Here is a 25,499-nt window from a genome sequence, read left to right on the forward strand (position 1 = left end):
CGATTCGATTTTCCTATGTAATTTATTAACTGCTATAAGCGGCTACATTTTGCCATTAAAGAAAACCGGTTTTAATTGAATTGCCCGATTAAAAATTTAAACAAATGAAGCAAAGCTCCCCCCCCCCCCCAGTAAAATGAATATATATATATATATATATATATATATATATATATATATATATATATATATATATATATGCGTCCAGACGGCGGCACTCACCAGAAATAAATTCTCAGAGGCAGAAATGTCATCAACGTTTGGAACCTTTTAATAACGGTTCTTCATCAGGATATACTGATGAAGAACCGTTATTAAAAGGTTCGAAACGTTGATGACATTTCTGCCTCTGTGAGAATTTATTTCTGGTGAGTGCCGCCGTCTGGACGCATCTATTAACCCTTGGAGGGTATTGGATGGCACCCCCTGTATGCTGAATTTGTTGAGGATGTGCTGCTCTTATTATTCCTACATATCTAAAATGACACAGCTGTATTGTGCATCGTGAAATACAATGAAACCCTGGAGCCTTGAATTCTGCTATGTCGAAGTCTTGTCTGTATTAACTTTTTTTTTTTTTAATTCTCCCCATTCTGTCTTTTATAGGAAAGAATAGTGGTGGCCGTGGACATAAGATTAGCGACTATTTCGATGTAAGTTTACAATGTGTTTCAAGAAGGATCATTCTCTAAAGTGAAATTGTAACTTTGTGCTTGACCATGTCTTTTATATACTCCTTTCACACCGCTCATCAGACCCGGGTAATTGCCGGGTTGCTGACGCGTCTAATCCTGCTTACAGATGGGAAAGGGATAGAATCCCACTTTCACACTGGACCCATAACCTGGGTCGAGGTGCAGTGTGAAAGCACCAAATTGATACCCCTTTTCCACTAGCAACCTGGGTCAGACCTGGTCATTTGTACCCGGATCGATACCGGGTTGGACTTGGGTTTAAGACACATTTCCACTACAGTGCTACCCGGTAAATTGCTGGATCAGCCCCGTTTACACTTAACCCAGGTAAAGCCTGTTTTTTCCTATAGATTACATAAGAAAAGGACTTTTTAAAGGGCTTTACCAAAGGGGAGGTCATAAAACAGGACCACCATTACCCAAAAGGGTCACCATTTTCTGATTAAATAATAGACCAGAAATATTTATTTGAAAAAGTTTTGCCTTTATTTTAGTCCCAAATATTCAATATGAAACCTTTTCAAAAGTGTCTTCACACATGACACGTAAAACTATTGTGAAAACTGTTGTTTGCAGTATACCTGAGCCATTGGTGCACCTAGACATGTAAAAAGTGCACATAAACATGTACAAAATGCACATGAAAATACCCCAGAAGCTCTAATCATCTCTGTTTATCAAATATACTGGGTTTGGAGCATTTCCACTAACCCTGAACCCAGGTGCAAACCGAGTGCTACCCAGATCATTACCATTAGTCGACCAACCTGAAAATTCAAACCGGGTTACAAGAATGGCACATGTTGTGGCAACTGGCTACAGTAGCACATTGTAATGTTCTGCATGTTTTTGTTTTTAGATCTTATTTGCACGTATAGCATAGAATTACCCCATGAGTGCCTTTGTGTACAACATTGCTGCTGTACTGCAGCCTGGAACATCTGGTAAAGCTGTCTTATAACTGGGACTCATTCATATGGGACAACTGTTTTATTGCATGTTTGGCTACTATAAAGAGGTTGCCGCTGTCAGTATGTGCCACTGTACAGTAGTCAGGACAGAACCTTAGGGGGGGTATTCATTCTCGCCTGCTTTTCTTCTGGAGGAAATAGCGGCTCCTGCCTAGTCAATGCTGCCGTTACCGAGACCATTGAAGTCAGTTTCCGACTTAACAGATTTCACTTTAAAACAAGTCCCATCTGTTTTGTTAGAAACGGCTGCGATTTGTCGAATTCATAGGCGTTTTTTGACAATCCACGGCCATTTTCACCGATCCGCAGAGTTTCTGACACCCGGCAGCTGGAACATGGAATTCTGGCTGTCGAGTTACAGCCAAACAGAACGAAAATGGCCAGGGATTCCGACACTTGGGATGTTCCGACAGTCGGAATCCCAGATTGAATACCCCCTTTAAGCTCACTGTGGAGTACAAATGATGGTGTTAGATTAAATGGGAAATAGTTAGGACTGGGTTCCAAGTACTTTGTGAAAAGTCAGATTGTTTTTTTCCAGAAAGTGCCTCCTGAAAACTTACCATGTTTGTCTCCTCAGTACCAAGCTGGGAATGGTTCCAGTCCTGTAAGAGGCCTACCTCCTTCTATACGGTCTCCACAGAATTCCCACTCACATTCCACACCTTCGTCTTCTGTGAGTCGCAACTCAATTTCATATTCTTTTAGTTCTACAATTACTGATGTGTTTATGTATCTTTTACACCTTTCATAATTAACGTATGTAATAACTGGTTTTATTTGATTCTTTTACTTAATGGAATCCAGTGTGTTCTTTTGATAGCCTGGTACAAATCAAGCCCCAAGGGGTTTTTGTGACATTTTGAGTGTCCTGGTAAAGTTACCCCAGTATTGCCCATTTAATGTACAGCTATAGTAAGCATTGGTTGCCATGGGCCACTCCTCCTCTGGCTAACTCCTCCTCCCTTATCACTGCTTCGTTCTCACATCTACCCCTCTGTTAGTAAGAATGAGGCTGCATGTGACAGGGTCTGTGATGTGAAGTTTGGGTGGGTTGGTAACACGCGGAAAGTCACAGACCGGGAGTTAATCTATGAAGCATGGTCCGTGAAAGTACAATGTAATCTTATGTAGGAAACCTGCACCGTCAGATATACCCAAGTTTACGCATGAGCCATCTATTGCAATCTGTCCTGAAACTTCTACCTTACAAAATGAATTTGCCTAGAACAATATTGGTGATATTTCTGTATGTATTCATTTTTGAAGGTTCGACAGAACAGTCCTTCTCCCACGGCATTAGCGTTTGGGGACCATCTTCTTACACCCACAAAGCAGTTATCCTATAAACAAGTTCAAGTGAGTATTAATCCTCTTACCCTGCTCCGCTATCAGAGGTCCGCAGTGTGTTTGGGCGTTAGGGAACCAGGATCACACGGATCTCTCTCCTTCCTACAGGAAGACCTCAATGACATTTTCAAAACTAGAATACAAATACTACATTTGTATTGATTAAAACCACATCATAAAAACCATGTGGGCAGATATTCAGTCTTCAATAACATGGGTATATTGGGTAAATTAAAGTTTATAAAAAAAAAAAAAAAATTTCACCCGTTTCAGATCAACAAGTAATATTAATGTACATTTAGCAATAAGCATATGACCCCTATGCAAACCGCAGTACAGTATGTACAGTACAAGTGTACCTATGGGGCCTTTAAGGCAATCTGTTATAACGTAGACATTTATTGCACTGCGAGTGGACCAAATAGTCATACTGTAGATCAATTTACAATGTATACATATAAAATAGTACAAAACCTATTAATGTAACAGAAATAATAACAAAAGAAACAGTGTAGTACTGGTGCAGTATCCCTTATCCGAAATGCTTGGGTTCTTTTGCGGATTTTGGAATATTTTTTCATACTTACCTGGTCCCCCGGTGGTGCCCCTTTGTTCCCCCGATGTCCACGGCGGGTTTTGGAATCCTCTTCAGAGGCATCTCCGGTTTTAGGGGTGCATTGCGTGGGTTCGCCGGTGGCATCACCGGCTCAACCGCTCAGTGCATCCTTGGGATCGGGGATGCCGCTGAAGAGTGTTCTGATGGCCGCTGTGGACAATGGGGGACGAGGTAAGTATGAAAAAAGAGGCAGTGGGGTGGGAAAAAAAACAACAAAATATTCTGAAAAACACTGTTTTCTGAATATTTCAGTTTTTGGAATACACTGATAAGGGAGACTCAACCTGTACTACATAATATAATAAAAACTAAAAGGGAGAAAACAGTGTCTGGGTGTGAGGACACATACACGGACTCCGGCACTCTTATCCATGTACGGTCAACCTTCGATTCTGTTGCACAAACAAGGTGCATATACCGCTCATGTTCCACAGTGCCATTTACTAGTGCAGCCCACGATGGACAATCTGGCACTAAGGAAGCCATTCAGCACAGGACTCAAATATGTTCTGAGTAAGAGAACTAGCTGGATCTGCTGAAAGTTTGTAGATATATAAGCCTTATGTGGATATTCCATAGCTGCTTCCCACTCCTGATCACTAAGGGTCCCCGCTGTAGCTTCCCAACCATATCTTATACCCATCATAATGATACTTTCATGGCACTATGCAAAGAACATAGATTTCACAGGTCCCAGATTCAGCACATATTGTTTCACTGGGGATTTTGTAATAGTTAGGGGGGGCACTAAGGGGGTGTCTAAAGTTGTAGAAATCTATAGAAATAAAAAATTTCAGCAAACCTAGAAGTTATTCCTCAATTGACCAGATGATTTCAGAACTACATCAGTATACAACTGCCCCACTGCAAAAGATGTACATTGAAATTCTTCTTAGACCTAATAGCGCATCTTCCTATTATTTATTTTTTATTTGTGGGGTCACACTAAATCTTTGGTAGTTGATTGGACACCACAGTTATTTAGTGTGGTCTTTACAGTTAAGTGCAGAGACATCTTCTTGGGTAATTTACATGCTCTTTGATGGACTCGACTCTGATCAAATCTCCGAAATCTCGTCCTAAATCTCCCACTGGAGGATGTTCAGTATTAGTGCATAGATCCCTCTCCAGCAAAAACCACTGGTCTTGGTGATACACGCTCCACCACAGTGCAGCCGGCTAGTTCCCCAGCAGCAGAGCCACCGACAGACCAGCTTGTCCTTCTACTCTACCCTAGTGATGCTTGTTAGAAACTACCAACATTTACACAAAGGATTTGCCACAGTAAAAGCCCTAAAAATGCTCTCCATACCGCAGTGGGGCAAAAAAGTCTTTAGACAGCCACCAAATCTGCAAGATGATCCACTTAAAAAGATGAGAGGTCTGTAATTTCCATCGTAGGTACACTTCAACTGTGAGAGACAGAATGTGGGGAAAAAACAGGAATTCACATTGTATGATTTTTAAACAATTTATTTGTATATTCTTGTGAAAAAATTTGGATGCCTACCATCCAGCAAGATTTGTGGCTCACAGACCTGTTACTACTTCTTTAAGAAGCTCTTCTATCCTCCACTCGTTACCTGTATTAATGGCACCTGTTTCTTCCAAAGCCGGCGGGGACCCGGGGGGAACCGTGCGAAAGGGGACGCGCGCGTCCCCTTTCGCAGATATGGACGGCGGCTGGCATCGCCATCCCCTGCAAAGAAGAGACCCACTCCATCTGTATAAAAAAAAAAATGGAAGAAATACAAGATCTCTGACCATGTCCATCGACCTGGGTCTCCATGCAAGATCTCACCTCGTGGGGATATCAATGATCTTGAGAACGGTGAGGAATCAGCCCAGAACTACACAGGGGGACCTGGTCAATGACCTCAAGAGAGCTGGGACCACAGTCGCAAAGGTTACCATTAGTAACACACTACGTTGTCATAGATTCAAATCCTGCAGCGCACGAGAGGTCTCCCTGCTTAAGCCAGCACATGTCCAGGCCCGTCTGAAGTTTGCCAGTGACCATCGGGATGATCCAGACGAGGATTGGGAGAATTGTGTGGTCAGATGAGAGCAAAATAGAACTTTTTTGGTATAAATTTCACTCGCTTAATTGGAGGTAGAAGAGTGATGATTGGCATCCCAAAAACACCATACCCACTGTGAAGCATAGGGGTGAAAACATCATGCTTTGGGGCTACGTTTCTGCAAAGGAGACAGGGCGACTGATCCGTATTAAGGAGAGGATAAATGGGGCCATGTATCGTCAGATTTTGGCCAAAAACCTCCTTCCCTCAGAGCATTGAAGATGGAACGTGGCTGGGTCTCCAGCATGACTATGACCCCAAACACACTGCCCGGGCAACTAATGAGTGGCTCTGTAAGAAGCATTTCAAGATCCTGGAGTGGCCTAGAAAGTCTCCAGACATCAACCCAATCGAAAATCTGTGGAGGGAGTTGAAAGTCCGTGTTGCCCGGCTACAGCCCAAAACATGACAGATCTAGAGAAGATCTGCATGGAAGAGTGGCCAAAGTACCTGCTACAGTGTGTCCAAACCTGGTCAAGAACTACAGGAAACATTTGACCTCTGTAATTGCCAACCGAGGTTATAATACAAAGTAATGAGTTTAACTTTTTGATTGTCCAAATATTTTTTCTACAATCTGTCTCTCCCAGTTGAAGTGTAACTATGATGGAAATTACAGACCTCTCATCTTTTTTTAAGTGGGTCAACTTGCACAATCGGCAGCTGTCCAAATACTTTTTTGCCCCACTGTATATCAGAGGGCTGTCATTCATATTTCACCAGCAGCCGGATAGGTCACTGAACTACACTTCTTATAGCTGGAGTGAGGGACGTATTACTATGAGCTATTTACATTGAAGGACAGCTTGTTGTATTCATTTTAATAGACTCTTAGCTGTGAAAAAGAAATGATTCTATGTACCCATGTATGCATATTTATTCATTCCAGACGGATCTCACAATGCTGAAACTTGCTGCTCTAGAAAGTAATAAAAATCAGGATCTGGAAAAAAAAGAAGGCCGAATAGACGACTTGCTCAGGGTGAGTAAAAGGCTCAAAACTTCCCAATGGGATTACGGTGACCTGTGGAGTCTTATGTCGTCTCATTTCTGTATGGATGATAATTCCGCTATGTGCACGGATTTGTTACCACTTGCAGGTGTTGCATTGCTTAATTCTCTAAATTATATGCACCAGGAACAACAAGTAAATGTCCTACGCTTGCAGAATTGTATCATACCAGTATGAGACGTAAAGACAAAACACACAATTAAGTATGTGTTATGTAATGCTATAGCAATGTGTCTATTACGGTTTGTCAGCATAATCCTTGTGTTGTAACCACTGTGGTTTACGTGACAAAATAAGACCTTTTAGTTTACAGACCAATAAAATAATGGACGTCTCAGCCTAAAATTATAGCTCTTCATAGTAGCAGTAAGTAGTAAAATGCTAAGGACTGGGGATAGGCGTAGCCATTATAATGAGGTAAGGTGTCAAACCGTACCTCGGTTCTAGGCTGCAAGAGTTTTTTTTTTTTTGGGGGGGGGGGGGGGGGGGTGCAGTGCAGGACGGGCAACTTGGAGGGTGTGGTGTAATACATACAGTAAACATGGTCCAGGTAGACATTGTAATAGGTTGACCACATATGGACAAACAGGCTGTGGTTAAGGTCGACATAAAAAAGATCGGACACGTGTTACATCTGCCCCACCTGCAGTGCAGCAGGGTTTTTGTTCATTTGCAAAAATTGCTACCTTGCTAAAAGGTTTGAATGAAGCTCCATGTTTTGTGTGCGGCTGTAGCTGTTATAAGAAATACTACGTTCCAAAATATAGGCATGCTGCATATCGATTTAAAGTGAAAGGAGGCCAGATGTATGTGAACACATCTATATATTCAGTGGAAAAAGTCTATTCATTTGTACGTTTACACCTTATTTAACTAAGAAATCTATTCATAGTGTGCCAAATCATTGTTCGCTAAGCATCTAGCTGTGCAACAGAACCCTTCTCGGACACCCCTTTCACATCCCAATTATAACCCAGGTTATTGCCGGTTTGCTGCCTGGTGGACCCGGCTTGAGGTGCGGTGTGAAAGGGCAATTCGACCCAGGTTATAAGAAGAAGTAAACCCGGGTCACCTTGATTTAGTGTGAAAGTGCCAGATCGGGAGAGCAGGGATCAAGATCCTGGGTCGGAGCCGCCATTGTGATGTGAAATATATAATCTATCTTTAGAATGTAAGGTCTAACGAGCAGGGCACTCTCTCCTCATGTGCTTTTCTTAATATATATATCTCTGCCACCTTAATAATTGCTTCAGTGTCCGGTCCCCCGGTCCGTATTTGCCATGAGTACTTGTCCTAAATTGCCTTGTACTGTAATTCGTTATTTTCTTGGTTTTTGCTCATAGTTAAGTACCGCATAACCCTTGTGGCCCCATATAAATAATAATAAATATGTAAATATTACTAGATATAAAACCTAGATGTTTGCGGGGTCCAGTGCAGTATTACTGTGCACTTGTTAATTATTGTGCATATAGTGCATCTTCCTATTATTAATCTTTCATTTAAGGCAGGGCTGGGCAACACCGGCCCTCCAGATGTTAATGAACTACACATCCCAGGATGCTTTGCATTAGTTTTGCTATGTGGCCTTGCTGAAACTGATGCAAGGCATCCTGGGATGTGTAGTTCATTAACATCTGGAGGGCCAGTGTTGCCCAGCCCTGATTTAAGGGGTCACTGTAAAACTTTGGTAGTTAATCGGACACCACAGTTATTTAGTGTGGGCTTTACAGTTGAGTGCAGACATTTTCTCGAATAATTTACGGCCTCTGATGAAATCTCCTAAATGTATTTCCTAATAAGTATTTCACCTACATGTAAGTCTTGCTGCACGAGTTATGGGGCCTCCACACGGGGATAGTTCAAGGCATTTTTTTTAACCGATCTGACTTAATTGGACTAGATTGCTTAGAACATATCCCCACATCACTCTGTGTGTAGGGGGATAGCGCTATTGCTTGGTGATTAAGATCCAGCATGCTGGATAATTCTAGTTAGATTGCCGGTTAGGGGCCATTGTTCTCACCGGACCCACCCTGACACATCGCTCAGCACACACTGCTGTCTGCTGATCTATCTAGCATCGCTCAGCAAAATCTCCCCGTGTGTAGGTCCCTTTACCAGCACATTACCATGCAGAGCTCTCTGTAACCACATTGTATAACTGAATATCGTCAATGCTGGCCTGCTTTAGTCCTTGTGATGTCCTTGATTGTGTCATCCATATTGTTATTGCTGCTTTTAGAGGGTTAGATCCGTAGCAGTCTGTGCAGCTAATCCTGTGCTGCCATACATCTCATAGAACAGTCCTACTATAAATACCCATCCGTGCGCCTCCTATAAATAACTATTGCACAGATAAATAGGCAGGGAATTGACAGTAAATGTTAGCAATTTAGAGTCGGAGAACGTCCTTGGAGAGTGGTGCAGGTTGTGTTATTGGGTGCTGCTTGGTAGCACAATTAGTTTGCACAGATGAATCAGCTGCTATAGACAATAGTATCACACATTCAAAGCATTTCCGTTTTACGCTCAGCGATTCCACATACATTTCACTTTCCTGTCTGGCCTTAAGCTTTTCTTATTTTTATTTTTTTTTCATTCTCATTATTGAAGTTTTAGGGGGTTTTATGTTAAAGGCCGCCATAGGAATCTCAGCCTATGGTGGATACTGGAGCTTAATTTAGTGTAAAGACCAAATAAATAAGGTAGGCTGAAAATAGCCCACTCCTATGGAAGGTGCCCTGTTACCTCAGGCACCAAGAAAGAAATGGCTCCTAAGGTCAGGGCGGGGTATAGGGGAGGAGGAGCCAAGGGCTGCACTTCTGAAAAGAAGTTGATCTTCTTGGTGCCGGCGTCTCTCCAGACCACCTGATACGACACCGTCCCAGTATCCACCATGGCTTACGAAAAAGGATTTTAGAAGGTCAGACCTAAAATCCTCTTTTTACAGCTCCCCTACCCCATAGCCTATATATGAACTTGAGTAATTATGAGGGAAGTAGTACTTCTTCTTTTGCCAGTTTAAGAGCGGGTGGGCTACTAGCAGGGCAGAACTCTGTTTCATGTGGCTGTAACATTATAGGAAGGCTCTTGGAGTATGGTAAGGAGTCAATGGGGTCTCTCCCAAGACGACCATAAATGTGCTAAATGATTGTACAGTTGGGTTACATCGTACAGGTAACAATATCCTTTTGGATCATCTTGAGAATAAACCTATTGCTGATACTTTTATAGCATGATTAAGATGCACACGTCAAAGTACTTCCAATCATGCCTAATCATGTCTTCCAACAAACACACGTGGGTTCAGATCTCTTCATGCTGTATGTAATATTCAGAATTGACATACCATTCATTTAAGAGACCAGCGCTCGACTATAACATCTGTGGCCAGCTGAAGGCCTCAGTGACCCAGTGCTGCCGTCCTCCCTGCTCAAACTGTAATTCTGTGACTTGGGTAATGTTTCCCTACAAAGCCTGTGTATTATACACACACACACACACACTGCTATAATTATGGCAAGGAGAGATGATGTTGGCTGTTGGGGCCTCAATACTCACACAAATATAATTTGGTAACGTTCAATTCCTTAATTAAACTCTATACCATACCCATGCTCAGGGCTTCGTGCACACAGGACATTCTACTTTTATCAGAAACCCATATATAAGCTCATCGCTGGGCCGTACACACTGGGCGGCTTTTGAGCAGAAAGCAGCTCAAACGTCTAATCTGAGCCTCTTTCAGCTCCAAATAGCCCAGTGTGTATGGATCCATTTATCCTTTGTCAACCTTTGTATTGTTCATGTTTGTAACAAGCAGTTCCTAGGTCATGTAATTCTAGGAGGACATAGTAGGAGCAAGTTTTCACTGCTGCAGTTTATAACACTTTGTTCACTTTGTTTTTCTTTTACAATTACAGACAAACTGTGACCTTCGCCGACAAATAGACGAACAGCAAAAAATTCTTGAAAAATACAAAGAGCGATTAAATAAATGCATTTCAATGAGCAAAAAACTTCTTATTGAAAAGGTGAGTTCCAAAAGAAGCAGAAACCTAAAAGGCTTCTTATCAAAGGCCCAAGTAGAATCGGGAATATTAAGCTGCTATTAATGTTTTATTGATAAATCATGGGATTGTAATAAAAAATTATTTCCCATTAAATAACTAATGTTTAATTTAAAATCCAACTGGCAGCCAACTCCAGTCCTAGAGAGCTACCAACAGTTATAGTTTTCCAGGTCTCCACACAGAATCGCAAGTGAAATAATTAGCTCCACCTGTGGATCTTATAAAATGTGCCAGTCAGTAATGAGTGCACCTGTGCATCTGTGAGGTGAAATAGAAACTGTGAACTGTTGGTAGCTCTCGAGGACTGGAGTTGGCTGCCCTGCACTAGAGGAATAACAATTTGTTCCGACAATGGAATTAATGTCTTTTGTGTACTCCTGTCTTTACACCTGTAATGGTCCAAAAATCTGAAATAGGTGATACAAATCTAACAATACTGAATTGTATGAAATAAATCCATGACTATAGACAGTGGTACACTTTTATTTTTTTGCCAATGAGCCACACTTCAGTGGAAACACTTCTTTAAACACACACAACCCCCTTTGCCCACTCCAGTGGCAATCGATCCCCAGCGGCAGCAAACTACCGCAGTCAATACAATCCGCCCCACCACCCCAGTGCCTATAACCACACCCCAGTAGCCTTAGATGCTGAAGTGTCACAGTGGGGACTGGTCATCAGATATCCGCAATAGTGCTCAGATGGGACTTCAGTTCCCCTCTTTGCACTGCATTTTACTGCCCAGTGTGAGTGCTCCTCAGAATGCTGATAGCACCACATTCTGGGCACAAATTCAGCAGTGATGTCAGAGACTTCTACATCACTGCTGGGGGTTGCGGATCAGAATGTATGTTCTCTAAAATCAGCTGAGAACGGAGTAGCATGGGATGAGCAGTATTCGCAAATACCCAGCTGGTGTTTCATGCAGCCACATCAGGTAAATAACTTAAGTAAGGACACTTTAAATATGATGTCTTGTATTGCTATGAGGTGTCCTGGGGTTGGACAACGGGGTAAATAATATGCAATGATGGGATATTTTGCTTGTTGAACACAGAGCACTCAGGAGAAACTGGCAAGCAGAGAGAAGAGTATGCAGGACCGGCTGCGGCTGGGGCATTTTACCACCGTCCGGCACGGTGCCTCCTTTACCGAGCAGTGGACAGATGGATTCGCCTTTCAGAACCTTGTCAAGTTAGTTTTTTTTTTCTTTTGTTATGGAATGTCTAGAATTGTCACTGCAGCCAAATGATGATGTGTTCCACTGGCAGAGAGATCAGCTGAGGAACGTTCTCTGGGCCTTTCCAGCAAGAAATAATCCACGTGTCCTGCACAGAATAATACATCAGATACCTCTGTGCACTCTATAGAGAGCTCGTCCTATACAGGGGAATGGCGCTATATGTGAAGTGGTGAAGTACTTCACATATATTACTTGCCACAGTCGCAGTTTCCTGGAGAATAAAATGTGTAAAGTAGATGATGTACTATAAGGGGAATATGTTAAGCTTCTGCTAAGGCTGTTGGTTTTACGTGCCACGTTTGGCGATGTGTGAATGCAGGGTTACCGAGCAGTGAAGCTGACGCCAAAACAGTTTGTGTACACAGGTTTAAAAAACAAACAAAACAAAAAAACGTATGGCACATTAATAACCGCAAAAGGCTGTGTATGCTGCACTACTGATCTGTGGCGTTTGCATGAAACACGCATTTAGCAATGTGTTTATTTACACATAAACATTTAGTTAAATAATTAGCATTGGTTAACACAGGGCCGGCATAGCTCATTGGGAATTACAGCGCAATGCATTTGTCTGTCCCACAATCCCCTTTTGCCTCTCTAATGTACCCTGACGATTTTTCTGATAATCCCCTCGCAGTAAGGTTCTTATGGGAATCAGGCCGCCCCAAATCACCCCACAATTAACTTATTATAAAAAATTTATCGGTCTAAAGGGGTGTACATGCGGTGCGACTCACTGCCTTGCTATTCGATCCCGATTTGATCGGGGTGGAGTACAATACACTGTACGTGGTCCGTTTACATACGTTGTAACTTGCACAATCCCAGCGAGGGCTACAGAATGCGATAAATATTCATGGCAGGCCGTAGGATGTGCGATGCGAGGTGCATAGGAGCGCAACTCGCAGTCACAGGAAGATGTCATGAAATGTGACACTTTTCTCGATATAGAGATACAGAGAGATAGATAGATATAGATATGTATGTAGATGAGACATACTATATTTCTTGGGCTAGAAAACGATATAATGTTTAGACCGAGAACCATGCAGAGAGAAAAAATAACTGTGTTTAGACTGTAAGCTCTCTAAAGGTGCCCATACACGGTGCGATTGCATGCTGCACTTACTTTTTGTACTGTCTTCGCATCGCATGTGATCTGATGCGATGCGATATTAGTTTACAAAGCGCACAGGAAAAATCTCACCGTCTACGGGCACCTTAAGGGCCATCTTCCCTCATGTGCTATTCTGTTTGTCCCTTACCACTACGCACAATGACATTAATTCTTTTTAGGTTCAACAATATAAACAAACCTGAATCTAAGCCATAAAATAGATGTTGAAGAAGTTTTGTGTCGGACAGGAATTTGCTAAATTGGTGTGGTATTTAAATGTTGAAAGTAGATTAAAATGGAAAAACAAGGAGGAATGTTATTAGATCAGCGAGAAGTACAGTAAATAAAGCTGGCATTTCAGAGTTGGCTTAATAAATAGGTAGTTAGTAAATGTCACTTGTGGCTTCTCCTCTTCCCTCACATAGAAGTGTGACATAAGCCAAGATTTCCCTTCGTTTGTTGCACGTAACTGAAGGAACCGACAATGCATGAACTTGTTGCCTGGCAACCGATGCCTATGTATGTGAAGGTGTATTATTTATTCAGGTATGTGTTTACATCTGTGGCTGTCTTGCAGGCAGCAGGAATGGGTGAATCAGCAGAGAGAAGACATTGAGAGACAGAGGAAACTACTGGCTAAGCGGAAACCTCCGTCGACCAACAGCGCCCAGGCCCCGTCCGCCAATTCTGAACCAAAGCAGAGGAAAAACAAAGCCGTTAATGGGGCAGAAAACGACCCCTTTGTGAAACCTAGTTTACCCCAATTGTGAGTGGTTGCTCTACATTGCCTTTGTTGATGTAATGTGTCCTACAATAGACCAAGGGATCCCACTGAGGGAGAACACACGTTCTCGGTAGTGACCTGTAATGTTATGGAAGGTGTGTTCCTAATGTTCTATAACACATGGGAGTCATTGGAATAGTATTCGGGCAATTACTGTACCCTAATGGGATTGTTGTGCCGATAGACCTACCACTGACACAGTTGGTTTAGTATGAAGATCTAGCAGTAGTACTGCAGGTCACATCCAGCAGGCTTCCCTCTGTTGGACCCACTCTCTGTGTATTCTAGGACAGACCTGGCCAAAAGGTTGATCACAATCTACCTGTAGGTCATTGGGCATCCTCGGGTAGATCGCGACCAAATGAATTCCAAACATACGTGAAAGGACATCTGGTGCCTCCGAAGCCCAGCTCCCAGTAGTGCAGCACTCCCCTGATGCCACTGTTGCAATGTAAGGAGCCTGCCAGCCTGGCCCCACACTGAGGGGTAGATGTATGAAGCAGGGAGGAGAAGCGATGAAGTGCTTGGTACTTTAAACCCCAGCCTGTAACTTAACAGTCAGGAGTTGATTGGCCGGTGATAAAGTAATAGGCACTTTATCGCTTATCCTCCACTATCACTGCTTCATACTTCTACCCCTGAGGGGTAAATGTATGAAGCTTGGATAAATGGTATCTATCCCCATAAGGAATGTTATGTGCAAAGTGATAATGCACCAGCCAATCAGCTCTTATCAGTCAATTTACATATTAGAGCTGATTGGCTGGAGTATTATTACCTTGCACATAACATTCTTTATGGGGATAGAAACCACTTCTCCAAGCGTCATACATTTACCCCCAGTGTGTAATGCCATACAACTGGCACAAATTGCAGATAGATAGATCGAGAAAATACAGAGCGACCTGGATGTACAGACTGTAACCTGCAGTACATATACTCCAGCTCTTGTTATCCGATAAACATCACCACCTGGTATTAAAATCCAACAACTGTACAGCCAGCGCCGGCCTAGACCAAGCATTCATAAAACTGCTAACTTAACACCTTCAAAACCAAAATAAGTTATCAGTTTATACAATGGAAGTATACAGGGATTTGCCCGAGCGTTTTAGTTTGTTAATTGGCTAATTATCTGAAGGAAGAGCACCTTGGTCCACTGCCGGCCCCCTACCTACTCTTTCATTGTTTCAAATAACCACTTGTGACTTTCTTTGAGCTGGCGGAGCGACTGGTTAAAGTGAGGTCATGTTCTGCCTTTCCAGGAACTTTATGTTCCAAATATCCTTAAAATGGATTAAATGTCATCTGTAAGCTATGTCTGGAATGTGGCTGTCTCCTGTACTACAGGAATATGGTGATTAAAGGGCCGCACCATGTGTAGCATATAGGGAGGGTAATAGACCCAGCCATAGCTGTACAGTGGGTCGCTAATAGCAGGTAGAGTTGGCCACATGGCATTGCTGGTATAGCTGGCAGGGAACACGAGTACGATTATTAGCAACCCTGTACTTGCTGTCTTCTGATATAATTCCGGAAAACTCTATTAGAGCTTGAGATGTCCTTTAAGACTATTCATACAATTATCTTAATTTTATATATAAAAAAAAAAACACATTAACAATGTGCTGCATTGTTGTCTCATAGATTTGTTCATTGCTCACTCAGGTTAACCCCTGCCGAATACCACGAGCAGGAAGAAATCTTTAAGCTGCGACTCGGACACCTAAAGAAGGTATGTGTGTCGGTGATTTCTAATCATTCTTATTGCCTGCAGTATGCAAAATCAGAACCGCTATTCAGAACAATGGCTGCTGGTTTAGTTTCCTTCTGTTGTCTGGAAACTGTTGTCTTCTGTGTTCCGCTTACACACGTTTCAGGCAGCAGCGAATTGATTCGGGTGCCTGAGGAAGCCGTTTTCCCTTGGCAGACAACAATAGAGCGGGTTATTTAATCTTTTGATCTTGGCAAGTATCATTCCCCCCCCCAGTTTGCTTTCTAAAGTGTTCTAAAAACAAAACGGTGTTTCATAGTTGCGTGGTATGCGGTATTATTAATGCAACTCGTTAGTATGGCTTTACAAATTATATCTTGTCCAAGTCTTAAGCTGGCCATACATCTACAGATTGATTGTCAGATTGGGCTGGTTGGAACAAAAACCTGATGATGGATGAGTGAGTGTTTTTGGCAGTTTTCCAGCATTTCAAAGCAAATGGTCAACCGTCATTTACTCTCATCCATTACCAGGTTTTTTTTCCAACCAGGGTAATTGTGTGTATTGTTTTTAAGTTAATGGTAACGTTATACATTCCTTTCTTTCTATACATTCATCATTACATGCGTAGAATTGTCATGCTGCTATTGGCTTTCTTAACTTACTACCTTTGCACAGAAAAATTAGACGAATCCTTTTTAATGATACAGATGTGTCCTCCTACATCTATACTGCAGTCCCCTGTTGGAACACCAGGTCCCGTTAGAATCTTCTACCATTGGGCGTCTCTCTAGATTTTTTTGATTTTTTTCCTTTTTCGAAAATGCATCTTAGTCACAACTAGTGCGCACAAGGAGACTGTTAATTAATTTGCTGTGACACTTGTGTGTGATGGAGTCTCTGAATTTGTAAACAAAGGGCAGCTGCAGCTTTTTTTTAAAAAACAAGTTTGTTTCTGCTACATATACAGACTTAGTCACACACTCAAGACTCAGTCGCATCCAAGTGTTCTAGATCAAATGATTCAGTACAGACGACTCCTAGTTGCATTGTGTTATAAACACCCAATGTTTGCAGAGTTGCATGGGACCTTGCAGCTGACTCCAGCCAATCCTTGATGTTATTGAGGCTAGATGGTATGAGGGGATTCAGTATTGAATCCCGGCGGTCGGGATCCCGGCGTTCAGAATCCCGACGCCGGAATCCCGACAGCCGAAATGCCGACAAGAGGGGGACGTGGATCGCCCCCCCTTGCGGGCTCGCTGCGCTCGCCACGCAGCGGGCCCGGTGCCTCGCTACGCTAATTTATTCTCCCTCCAGGGGTGTCGTGGACACCCACGGAGGGAGAAAGTGTCGGGATTTCGGCGGTCGGGATTCTGAACGCCGGGATCCCGACCGCCGGGATTTTAACTGCATCCCGGTATGAGGTCATATCTGGCCAGCTTGTTTGGGTAGAAGTTGTACATAACGTGCCCTCTATCAGGCAGAAATCAGACGAGTCTTTATCTTTAGAGTCATAGTAACGTGTGACAGCATAAGATTACTTTCTTCACGCAGTGACTAATCACTAATGCTGTTAAATCCATTTCTGATTCCATTTGGTTGATGCTGTTAGCCTTGGTGTCTAGATGGGGTGGTTACAGGGCGGTTGCAGTCATTGTAAAACTTTATTACAGAATGCATCCTTACATCTACTGATTGGAGCTCTGTTTTCAGACTAGGAAAGCCCATAGGCTAGGACAGGACTAAGCAGTAAAAACAGTGCAGCTCTAGTTAAATGAATACAGATCAAACCAGACCAGGTTACCGTCAGATGCAGCTTTTGAACGGTCTATGCTGAATTGCTCAGTGCTTGCTCACCCATCTGAAGAACTAGCCAAAAGGTTATATGGAATGGAACCAAAGTGTTCTTGGGGTAATCATGCTAGATTGTGGTCTTAAGCCATTTGACTGCCCAATGTTTTGATGCCTGCCATTCATATGCATCCTAAGAGGCTGTACATCATTTGCATTGAAGACAGTCTACATACATAGGCCCTCAAAGCTCTAACTGCAGCCAGGAGGAGAAGTGAGGTTTTCTTCCCCCTGGCTGGCTAGTGGTATTTTAAAATCACCTTGGGCTGAACGACTTGGTGTGTAGCTTTATCCTCAGTAAAGGGCCGATGTGGTGATTAGCAGGATGAGGCAGACAGTATAGGCACCTTCTAGCAGAGGCAAAAGACTGTAAAAAGACACCCTTCTAGGGTAACAGCTGAAAGACAATGCATACTATTGGTTCAAATGATTTATTTCTGTAACACTGAAAGGACCAATTTGAGTTCACGAGGAACAAATGATGGCGCATGTGGTGTATTGTTCAGGAGGACCTCCTGATTACAGAGCAAACCTTCTATAAGTAAATAAATCTGAAGCCAGAACTTTAAAAATCCAATCCCAAACTATTTTCTAGGGCAGACCGTAAAAGGACGGTAAGAGGTCGGCCAAAAGAAAACAGTGGCGCGATAAATCACTAACTAATACCGGCCACCCGGCAATTACCCAGCATTTGTGAGTGCCGGGTCATTTTGCAGGGTGCAGCTTGACCCCAATTCACACTATCCGCAAATTACCAGGTTAAAGCTTTTCAACCCAGGAATATGCTAAAAAAACAACAGGTTTTTCTGTTGTGTGAAAGGGTTTTAAATCCTGGCACGCCAACCCTGGTCAAGAGCAAAATCTTTTACTCTGTAATTTGCTTCTGGTGTGAAAGGGGTTATAAATGTTCCACCTGGACTGTTTCACCTGCGCTTATTGTCTGTCTAAGCCCCTAGAGTCAGTGTCCGCCCTTCGTAGCAGGCTCTGTTCTAGGCTCAGATGGAGTTTCTCCCGGCCACACCACTGCAAAAATAACCGGTCCCGCAATCCTCCAACAAACGAGTTTCAACCCTTAGTCTGGGTCTTTATCAAGGTCCAAAATCTTAATGTGGTCTCCCTATCCCTTTCCTTGTTAAATACCAAGTAACTAGGCTCTTGGGCAAGATACTAGGAAAATAACGTTGCACAGTTTTTCAGGCGATTTCTGCAATGCGGTTCTCCGCATTCATTAAATGGGTGCAGCTTGTGGTGGTGCAAAAATAACCGGTCCCGTAATCCTCCGACAAATGAGTTTCAACCCTTAGGGCAGTATTCAATGTCAAAGTTCTCCGTGCATGGAGAGCGTTTTATTTCGCTCTCCATGCACTCTCCGTGTTCCGGAGGGCTCTCTGCCACTCCTGCTCCCTCTATTCAATGTGGTTAAGACTCTCCGCCACTCGCGGAGAGTCTTAACCCCTGCAGGGAGCAGGGAGCTTTCAGGGAGCCGGAAGCAGCCAGAGAGATTAAAGTCTCCCTGGCTGCTCCAGAGGAATGTGGAGAGGAGGGGGGCTCTCCGGGACCCAGGCAGCACAGGCTGCCCCCCCCCCCCTATAGCCAGCGGGGGACCCAGTATTCACTGCACCCGTTCGTGCATACTATCGATCGGGTGCAGTGAATATATGAATATGTAATGAGCGGCTCGAGCGCTCCGGCCCCCTGCTGGCTGCACTGTGTAAAAAATAAAAAAATTAAAAAAAAAATATTTTTTTTTAAATTAAATCTATATTCATGTGCTATAAGCACATGAATAAAAATAACATGCCCCTTCACAGAAAAAAAAAAAACTGATTTTTTGACACCAAAATTTAAGAAAAAAACCTTTTAGTTTAAAAGTTCACATTCCAGCTCTCCATCAAAAGATGGAGAATTGCTACACGGAGAGACACGGAGAACATCACTTAGAAAGACGGAGAGAATTTCACATTGAATAGGGTTGCTCGCTTTTGGAGAGCAAAATGCTCCGTCCAAGGCGAACAAAGCACAAGTTCTCCACAAAACACGGAGAACTTTTCTCATTGAATACTGCCCTTAGTCTGGGTCTTTATCAAGGTCCAAAATCTTAATGTGGTCTCCCTATCCCTTTCCTTGTTAAATACCAAGTAACTAGGCGCTTGGGCAAGATACTAGGAAAATAACGTTGCACAGTTTTTCAGGCGATTTCTGCAATGCGGTTCTCCGCATTCATTAAATGGGTGCAGCTTGTGGTGGTGCAAAAATAACCGGTCCCGTAATCCTCCGACAAACGAGTTTCAACCCTTAGTCTGGGTCTTTATCAAGGTCCAAAATCTTAATGTGGTCTCCCTATCCCTTTCCTTGTTAAATACCAAGTAACTAGGCGCTTGGGCAAGATACTAGGAAAATAACGTTGCACAGTTTTTCAGGCGATTTCTAAAATGCGGTTCTCCGCATTCATTAAATGGGTGCAGCTTGTGGTGGTGCAAAAATAACCGGTCCCGTAATCCTCCGACAAACGAGTTTCAACCCTTAGTCTGGGTCTTTATCAAGGTCCAAAATCTTAATGTGGTCTCCCTATCCCTTTCCTTGTTAAATACCAAGTAACTAGGCGCTTGGGCAAGATACTAGGAAAATAACGTTGCACAGTTTTTCAGGCGATTTCTAAAATGCGGTTCTCCGCATTCATTAAATGGGTGCAGCTTGTGGTGGTGTTGGGGGGGGGGGGGGGGGGGGTGCACAAACTGCACCCATTATAAATAAGGTACAAATCTTGGAGATATTGACCAGTGTCAGCAATGGCTTTTCAAGCTCCTCTCATTTACTATCCAGTCTTTCCATCGAATTTGGAGTAGGTTTAGTGGTGGATTTAGCAGCCGGACTGAGTGACGTGTCCTGTTTGCCCAAGTCCTTTCTGAGAATGGGTGTCTATGTAACCTGACACCACAGGTGAAGGACAGTTCTACTTGTACAATGTATTTCGCAAATAACAAATGGGGTAGGGATTATATTTGCACATATTTATCAATGAGAAATCTGTAAACGTGTAACTGATCTTTAATTCATCCTACTGATGGAAAATGCAGCTGTATGTGTAACCCAGATAGTTATATAAGAGGTCTTTAGAGCATGTATTTCAGGAAGTGATGCTGTATTATTTACTGTACATTAGTAACTCATTTCCTCACTTCTGTTCGGTTCTACCTATAAAAGAAAAATAAAACAAATGTTGACCAGAACCATTCTCCGCACTGATTACTTGTTATGAAAATTTTTGCATTGTTTTATCTGACATAACATCAATGTAACAGTGACACCTGTCATTCATGCAGGAAGAAGCAGAAATACAGGCAGAGTTGGAACGTTTGGAAAGGGTTCGAAATCTTCACATACGAGAACTAAAAAGAATTAATAATGAAGATAATTCACAGTAAGGAGCTGTCTTTTTTTTTTTTTTTTTTTTTTATTGGGTTGGGCGCCTGCAAATATGCATTGGACATTTTATTCTAATTATACTGGAAAGTGCTCTATTCAAATACCATAAGGTTGGGATTATAAATGTCTAATATGACCCTCTGTGTATCTAATGTACATTAAAATGTCAACAACATTTGGTACTTGTGTAATAGCACTGCGCCCATCTACGCTACGTTTTCAGCATAGGCTAAGCTACGCTGTCAGCGTAGCACAACGACTGCCTAGCGTAGTTAGCGTAGTGACTCCGCGGCAGCCCGGCTCTGTCCCCGGTGTCCATGGCTCTGTCCCCGGTGTCCATGGCAAGCCTAGTGAGCTCACACAGCGCTGGTAACAGCCAGATCCCCTGCGTTGGCAGACACCGGCGGAGAGGGGATCATGCGGGCGCCGGCCAAGAGGCACTCCGGCTGTCTGAGATGCAACCCTGACCGTGTCCGCTTCAGGGAGATCCTCCTTTTCAAACCCCCATGCATTACGCGTCCCCCCGACCTGTTCTTACCCCTACTATCCATGTCGGTGTAGAGTTCATTTTATAAAGTGTGGCGAGCGCATGTGGATTACTTTACATGTATTCCGCATCCCCTTGCGAGGCTTTCTGTGCTCACCACACTTCGGGCTCGGTGCGCTCGCCATACTTTATAAAAGCAACTTCACGCTGGCGTGGATAGTGGGGGTATGAACAGGTTGGGGGGGGTGTGTGTAACGTGTCCCCTCACAGCTCTCGCTGCGTTCGCCACACTTCGGGCTGGCGTGGATAGTGGGGGTAGGAACAGGTTGGGGGGGGGGGGTGTAACGTGTCCCCTCACGGCTCTCGCTGCGCTCGCCACACTTCGGGCTGGCGTGGATAGTGGGGGTGTTTCAGGAACACATATCTGACAGGGACGCTGATTACGCTGGCTGCGGGAACACTACACTACTTCTAACAGGGATGCTAACTACGCTAAGCAGCCACGGGAACACTACGCTGATTCTGACAGGGATGCTACGCTAACTACGTACCTTTCATTTTATTTCATACTGGTGGAATTCAGATGAAGTTGCTGCGTAGTTTCTGCAAATAGCGCTTTTCTGTTTGTTTTTAGAATTGCGGTGACCATTATTGTTGGATACTAGTGCACAGAAGTTTCTTATTTCTAATAACCAAAAAGTCAGTCTGCTCACTCAGGGCCAGGATGTAATGCAGTGCGAGTACTTTGGTTGTGCCAGATGCTGGCTGAACTCTGAGGGTTTTATTAAAGGGCAGTCATTTACAAGTCATGGTTTTACCTTGTCAATTACATTTCAGAAAAGCCTCAGGTCCCTTATACACACACTGGCAGCTGCCGGGGTGGCTAAACACCGCACTACCAAAAGCCGTGACATGGACAGGAGTGTGTCCATTCACACTGGACGGTCACGGCCCGATTGCAACACTGGAAAGGACGGCTGCCGGGCTGTGGCCATCCCGGCCATTATAAACTTCTGTATATGGCTTTGGCTTCTTGGCCGTGCGGTTTTTCGTCAGCCGGAGCGTGTGAAGCCACCCTCAGCGTTCCGCCTGCATCCTGCAGGACTGATGGGCTCGCACCACATTACATCCGGTCCTCTGTCATTTATATCAAACCTTCGTTTTGGGCTTTTCTGTGAATGTGCTTTTTTGTTTATTTCTACACATATCTATCTTTCAGATTTAAAGATCACCCAACCTTGAATGAACGTTATTTATTACTTCATCTACTAGGCCGAGGAGGTTTTAGTGAAGTCTACAAGGTAAAGTTGGTTACTGCTGCCAGTCCTATCAAGTACATTCTTTAGAAGTATATAGTAGGCAGTTAAGATAACCATTGGCCTGGGTTCTGTAGGGGGTGTGGCCAAATGCAGGAGATGTGGTCATGTAATGGTAGGTGGCACTACTGCACTGTGTTGTCTTGGAAATGGCCAGACTTGCATCGGCTGTAATCTGCCAACTCATGAATCCCTTTACACATTGGCTAGGCTGCTTATGGCAAGGCTGCGTGGATTGTCAGAATTAGACTGAGGCATGACGGGCTGTTTGGGGTGTCCCAGAAAATGCAGGTGTGCCCAGTTCGTTGGGAAGGAGGGCCGCAGACGTCATGAACGGCCACCTTCTCCCCACGAGTCCTGACTTATTCAGCGCTGCATGCAGAGGTGAAAACCATTCGATTGCGAGTGGTTTTCCCCACGTGCGCGGCTGCGGTTAGTGTGCCCTATACGTTACCAGACACCTGTCTGATGCATTCTGGTACTTCAGTGTAGTGTCCCATGTAAGAGAGGTCAAAGGTGAAATGTATGGCTGTCCCCAGGTATAACGTTGTGTAACCTCTGGGGGATTGTCAGAGTTATCCCACAAATAAGAGTAGAACGGATTATATAAAACGTGGCGCAAAATAGCATTTGCACCTGTAACAATTGATGTCGGAGAACCGTAAGTAGTGTTCATTCTAGAACTCACCATCTTTTAAAACACATGCAGTTCCTCTTCCCTGCCTGGAGTGTCGTGGTCTGCTGTACTGCTTTTAGCACAGTGTGGTCTGTATATCAGCACTGATCTGCAAACCAGACCTGTGCTAGAAACAACACAGCAGATAGCGACACCACAGGCAGGGAACAGGAACTGCAGGGGTTTTCAAAGATGTTGGGTGTTAGAATGAACACTAATAAGGTAGGGAGGCATTATAGGAGCACCGGTCTGTTCTTGTTTGGTAGGCCCCAAATGTGAGATTATGTGTGGAGGTTGAGGAGTTGGCGATATACGTCCAACCATGCATTTTTCCCCAAGGTTAGTGAAGCCTTTCATTGTGCGAAGGCAGAACCTGGGTGGCATTTTAGTTCCACGTTAAATGTGTGATGGATCTTTGGAAGGAAGCCAAATCTGAACGATGAGGGTTTGAAAAAGGTGTGTGCTAAGAATATTCAGCTTCATGGCAGTGATCCAGCCCAGCCACAGTATGAGGTAGAGGTTTCCAGGAGTGGAGATCAGATTTCTTTCTGGAAAGAGGCTTTGGAAGCCTCAGTATAGGAAGTTATATGTGCATTCAGTGTTCACCTCTAAGGGGATATTCTATAGATGGTATTCAACATGCAGCTACCGAGCTGCTGTAGAACTACGCATCCTAGCATGCCCTGCCATGATTTTAGCATTGCCTTATAGCAAATCTGTAGTGGGGCATGCTGGGATGTCTAGTTCCACAGCAGCTGGAGAGCCACACATTGAATACCCTTGTTTAAGAATTTCACCTCTGCCTTTGAGACTTCCAAGCCTATTAGTTATAAAATAAACTATTCAAGGGGTCTAAAAGGGGACTCTTGGAGTGTTAGGTGTGTTGGGGATGGGTTAGAATTGTCTTTCGCACTCAAGTGGTTAAGGTAAGAGGCTTCAAGATTAAAATACTACTTTTTTTATTTTTTTCCTTTTATTTACAGCCATTGCAGTACATTGCCACGTAAATGTGTGACCATTTCAGATGTGCCACACACATGGCTGCTGTTTCTGTGACCTCATGAGTCACTTTTCATGGTGTTGTGTATTATATAACAGTTAAAATAACTGTCTGCATGAGATAAACACTTTGCTCCTTAAACTAGAAGATGCTGGCTATGGGAGCAGTGTGGTTAGTTCTGGAGTTAATTGCAAATAAGAGATTTTATTTATAGATCTCAGAAACTGAAACCAAGTTGTCTTTTCTAGTCTGTGCGCGACATGTCGGCTGTGCGGCTCCTAATCGGCTTCATTTCTGAGATGCTGGTGGCTGGTTGCCTACCATTCCATCCCATGCTTTTTGCCTCTTGGCATGAGACACCTTAATCATAACATTCCAATGAGCAAATATGACAGAATAAATAAAGCCTGCTCTAATGACATTTTTCTCTTTATCAATTTATTTAACATTTATTAGACTCAAGTGGACAGATTTTTAGGCCAACAATCAAAAACCCAAAACAAAAAAAAATCAAAATATGAGGGTTCAACTGGTGCGAGAAACAATGGTCATTGTCATAATACAGTCTCCAAGGCTCCGCTATACCATCTCACACCAGAATGAAGCTCACGCAAAGAGAAAATATCTCCATAGATCATTTTATTAACCCTTTAAATGCCAACATCTCTGTGAGAGATGTTCAGAATATCTGTTAAAAATTCCAGCGTCGCTCACATTTGTTATATAAATTCAAATAAAAAATGTTGTGTAAAAAAAAATATATATATATTACAGGTCATTATGATGAATGTTTGCTTGGCAATTTTGACACCTATTTTGACAAATTCACTTGGCGCTCAAAGGGTTGAACAACAATGTCACATAAAAATACCATATACTGTGTAAGCCCCCCAAAGACCTTCCAGAACCCCTTATTGGTATAATACCTACCATTCATGGGGTGAAATTTAATAGGGTGAGCGATTTGGTAAGAAATCTCCAGGGTTTTTGTTTTTTTTAAGCGGCAATCATTTACATGGCAAAACCAGTTTGATTTTGCAGTGTAAATGATTGCCGCTTTAAAAAAACCCTGGAGATT

The 25,499-nt window shown here is 43.2% G+C and overlaps 1 protein-coding gene across 7 annotated transcripts in view; it reads left to right on the forward strand.

Moving 5' to 3' along the window:
• TLK1 (tousled like kinase 1) overlaps positions 1–25,499 on the forward strand; it is a 309,486-nt gene that overhangs the window by 275,083 nt on the left and 8,904 nt on the right. For 6 of the 7 annotated variants that reach the window (XM_083154832.1, XM_083154831.1, XM_083154834.1 and 3 more), the window contains 10 exons: positions 607–653; positions 2,247–2,342; positions 2,936–3,025; positions 6,603–6,695; positions 10,652–10,762; positions 11,862–11,998; positions 13,742–13,930; positions 15,596–15,683; positions 20,840–20,937; positions 22,649–22,730. In XM_083154832.1, the coding sequence (XP_083010958.1) occupies positions 607–653; positions 2,247–2,342; positions 2,936–3,025; positions 6,603–6,695; positions 10,652–10,762; positions 11,862–11,998; positions 13,742–13,930; positions 15,596–15,683; positions 20,840–20,937; positions 22,649–22,730 (1,031 nt within the window). The remainder of the gene's footprint in view (positions 1–606; positions 654–2,246; positions 2,343–2,935; positions 3,026–6,602; positions 6,696–10,651; positions 10,763–11,861; positions 11,999–13,741; positions 13,931–15,595; positions 15,684–20,839; positions 20,938–22,648; positions 22,731–25,499) is intronic. The other variant, XM_083154828.1, reaches the window with a different exon arrangement.

Source organism: Crinia signifera, chromosome 7, assembly GCF_055691185.1.
Source record: "Crinia signifera chromosome 7, ASM5569118v1, whole genome shotgun sequence".
Lineage (NCBI taxonomy): Eukaryota > Metazoa > Chordata > Amphibia > Anura > Myobatrachidae > Crinia > Crinia signifera.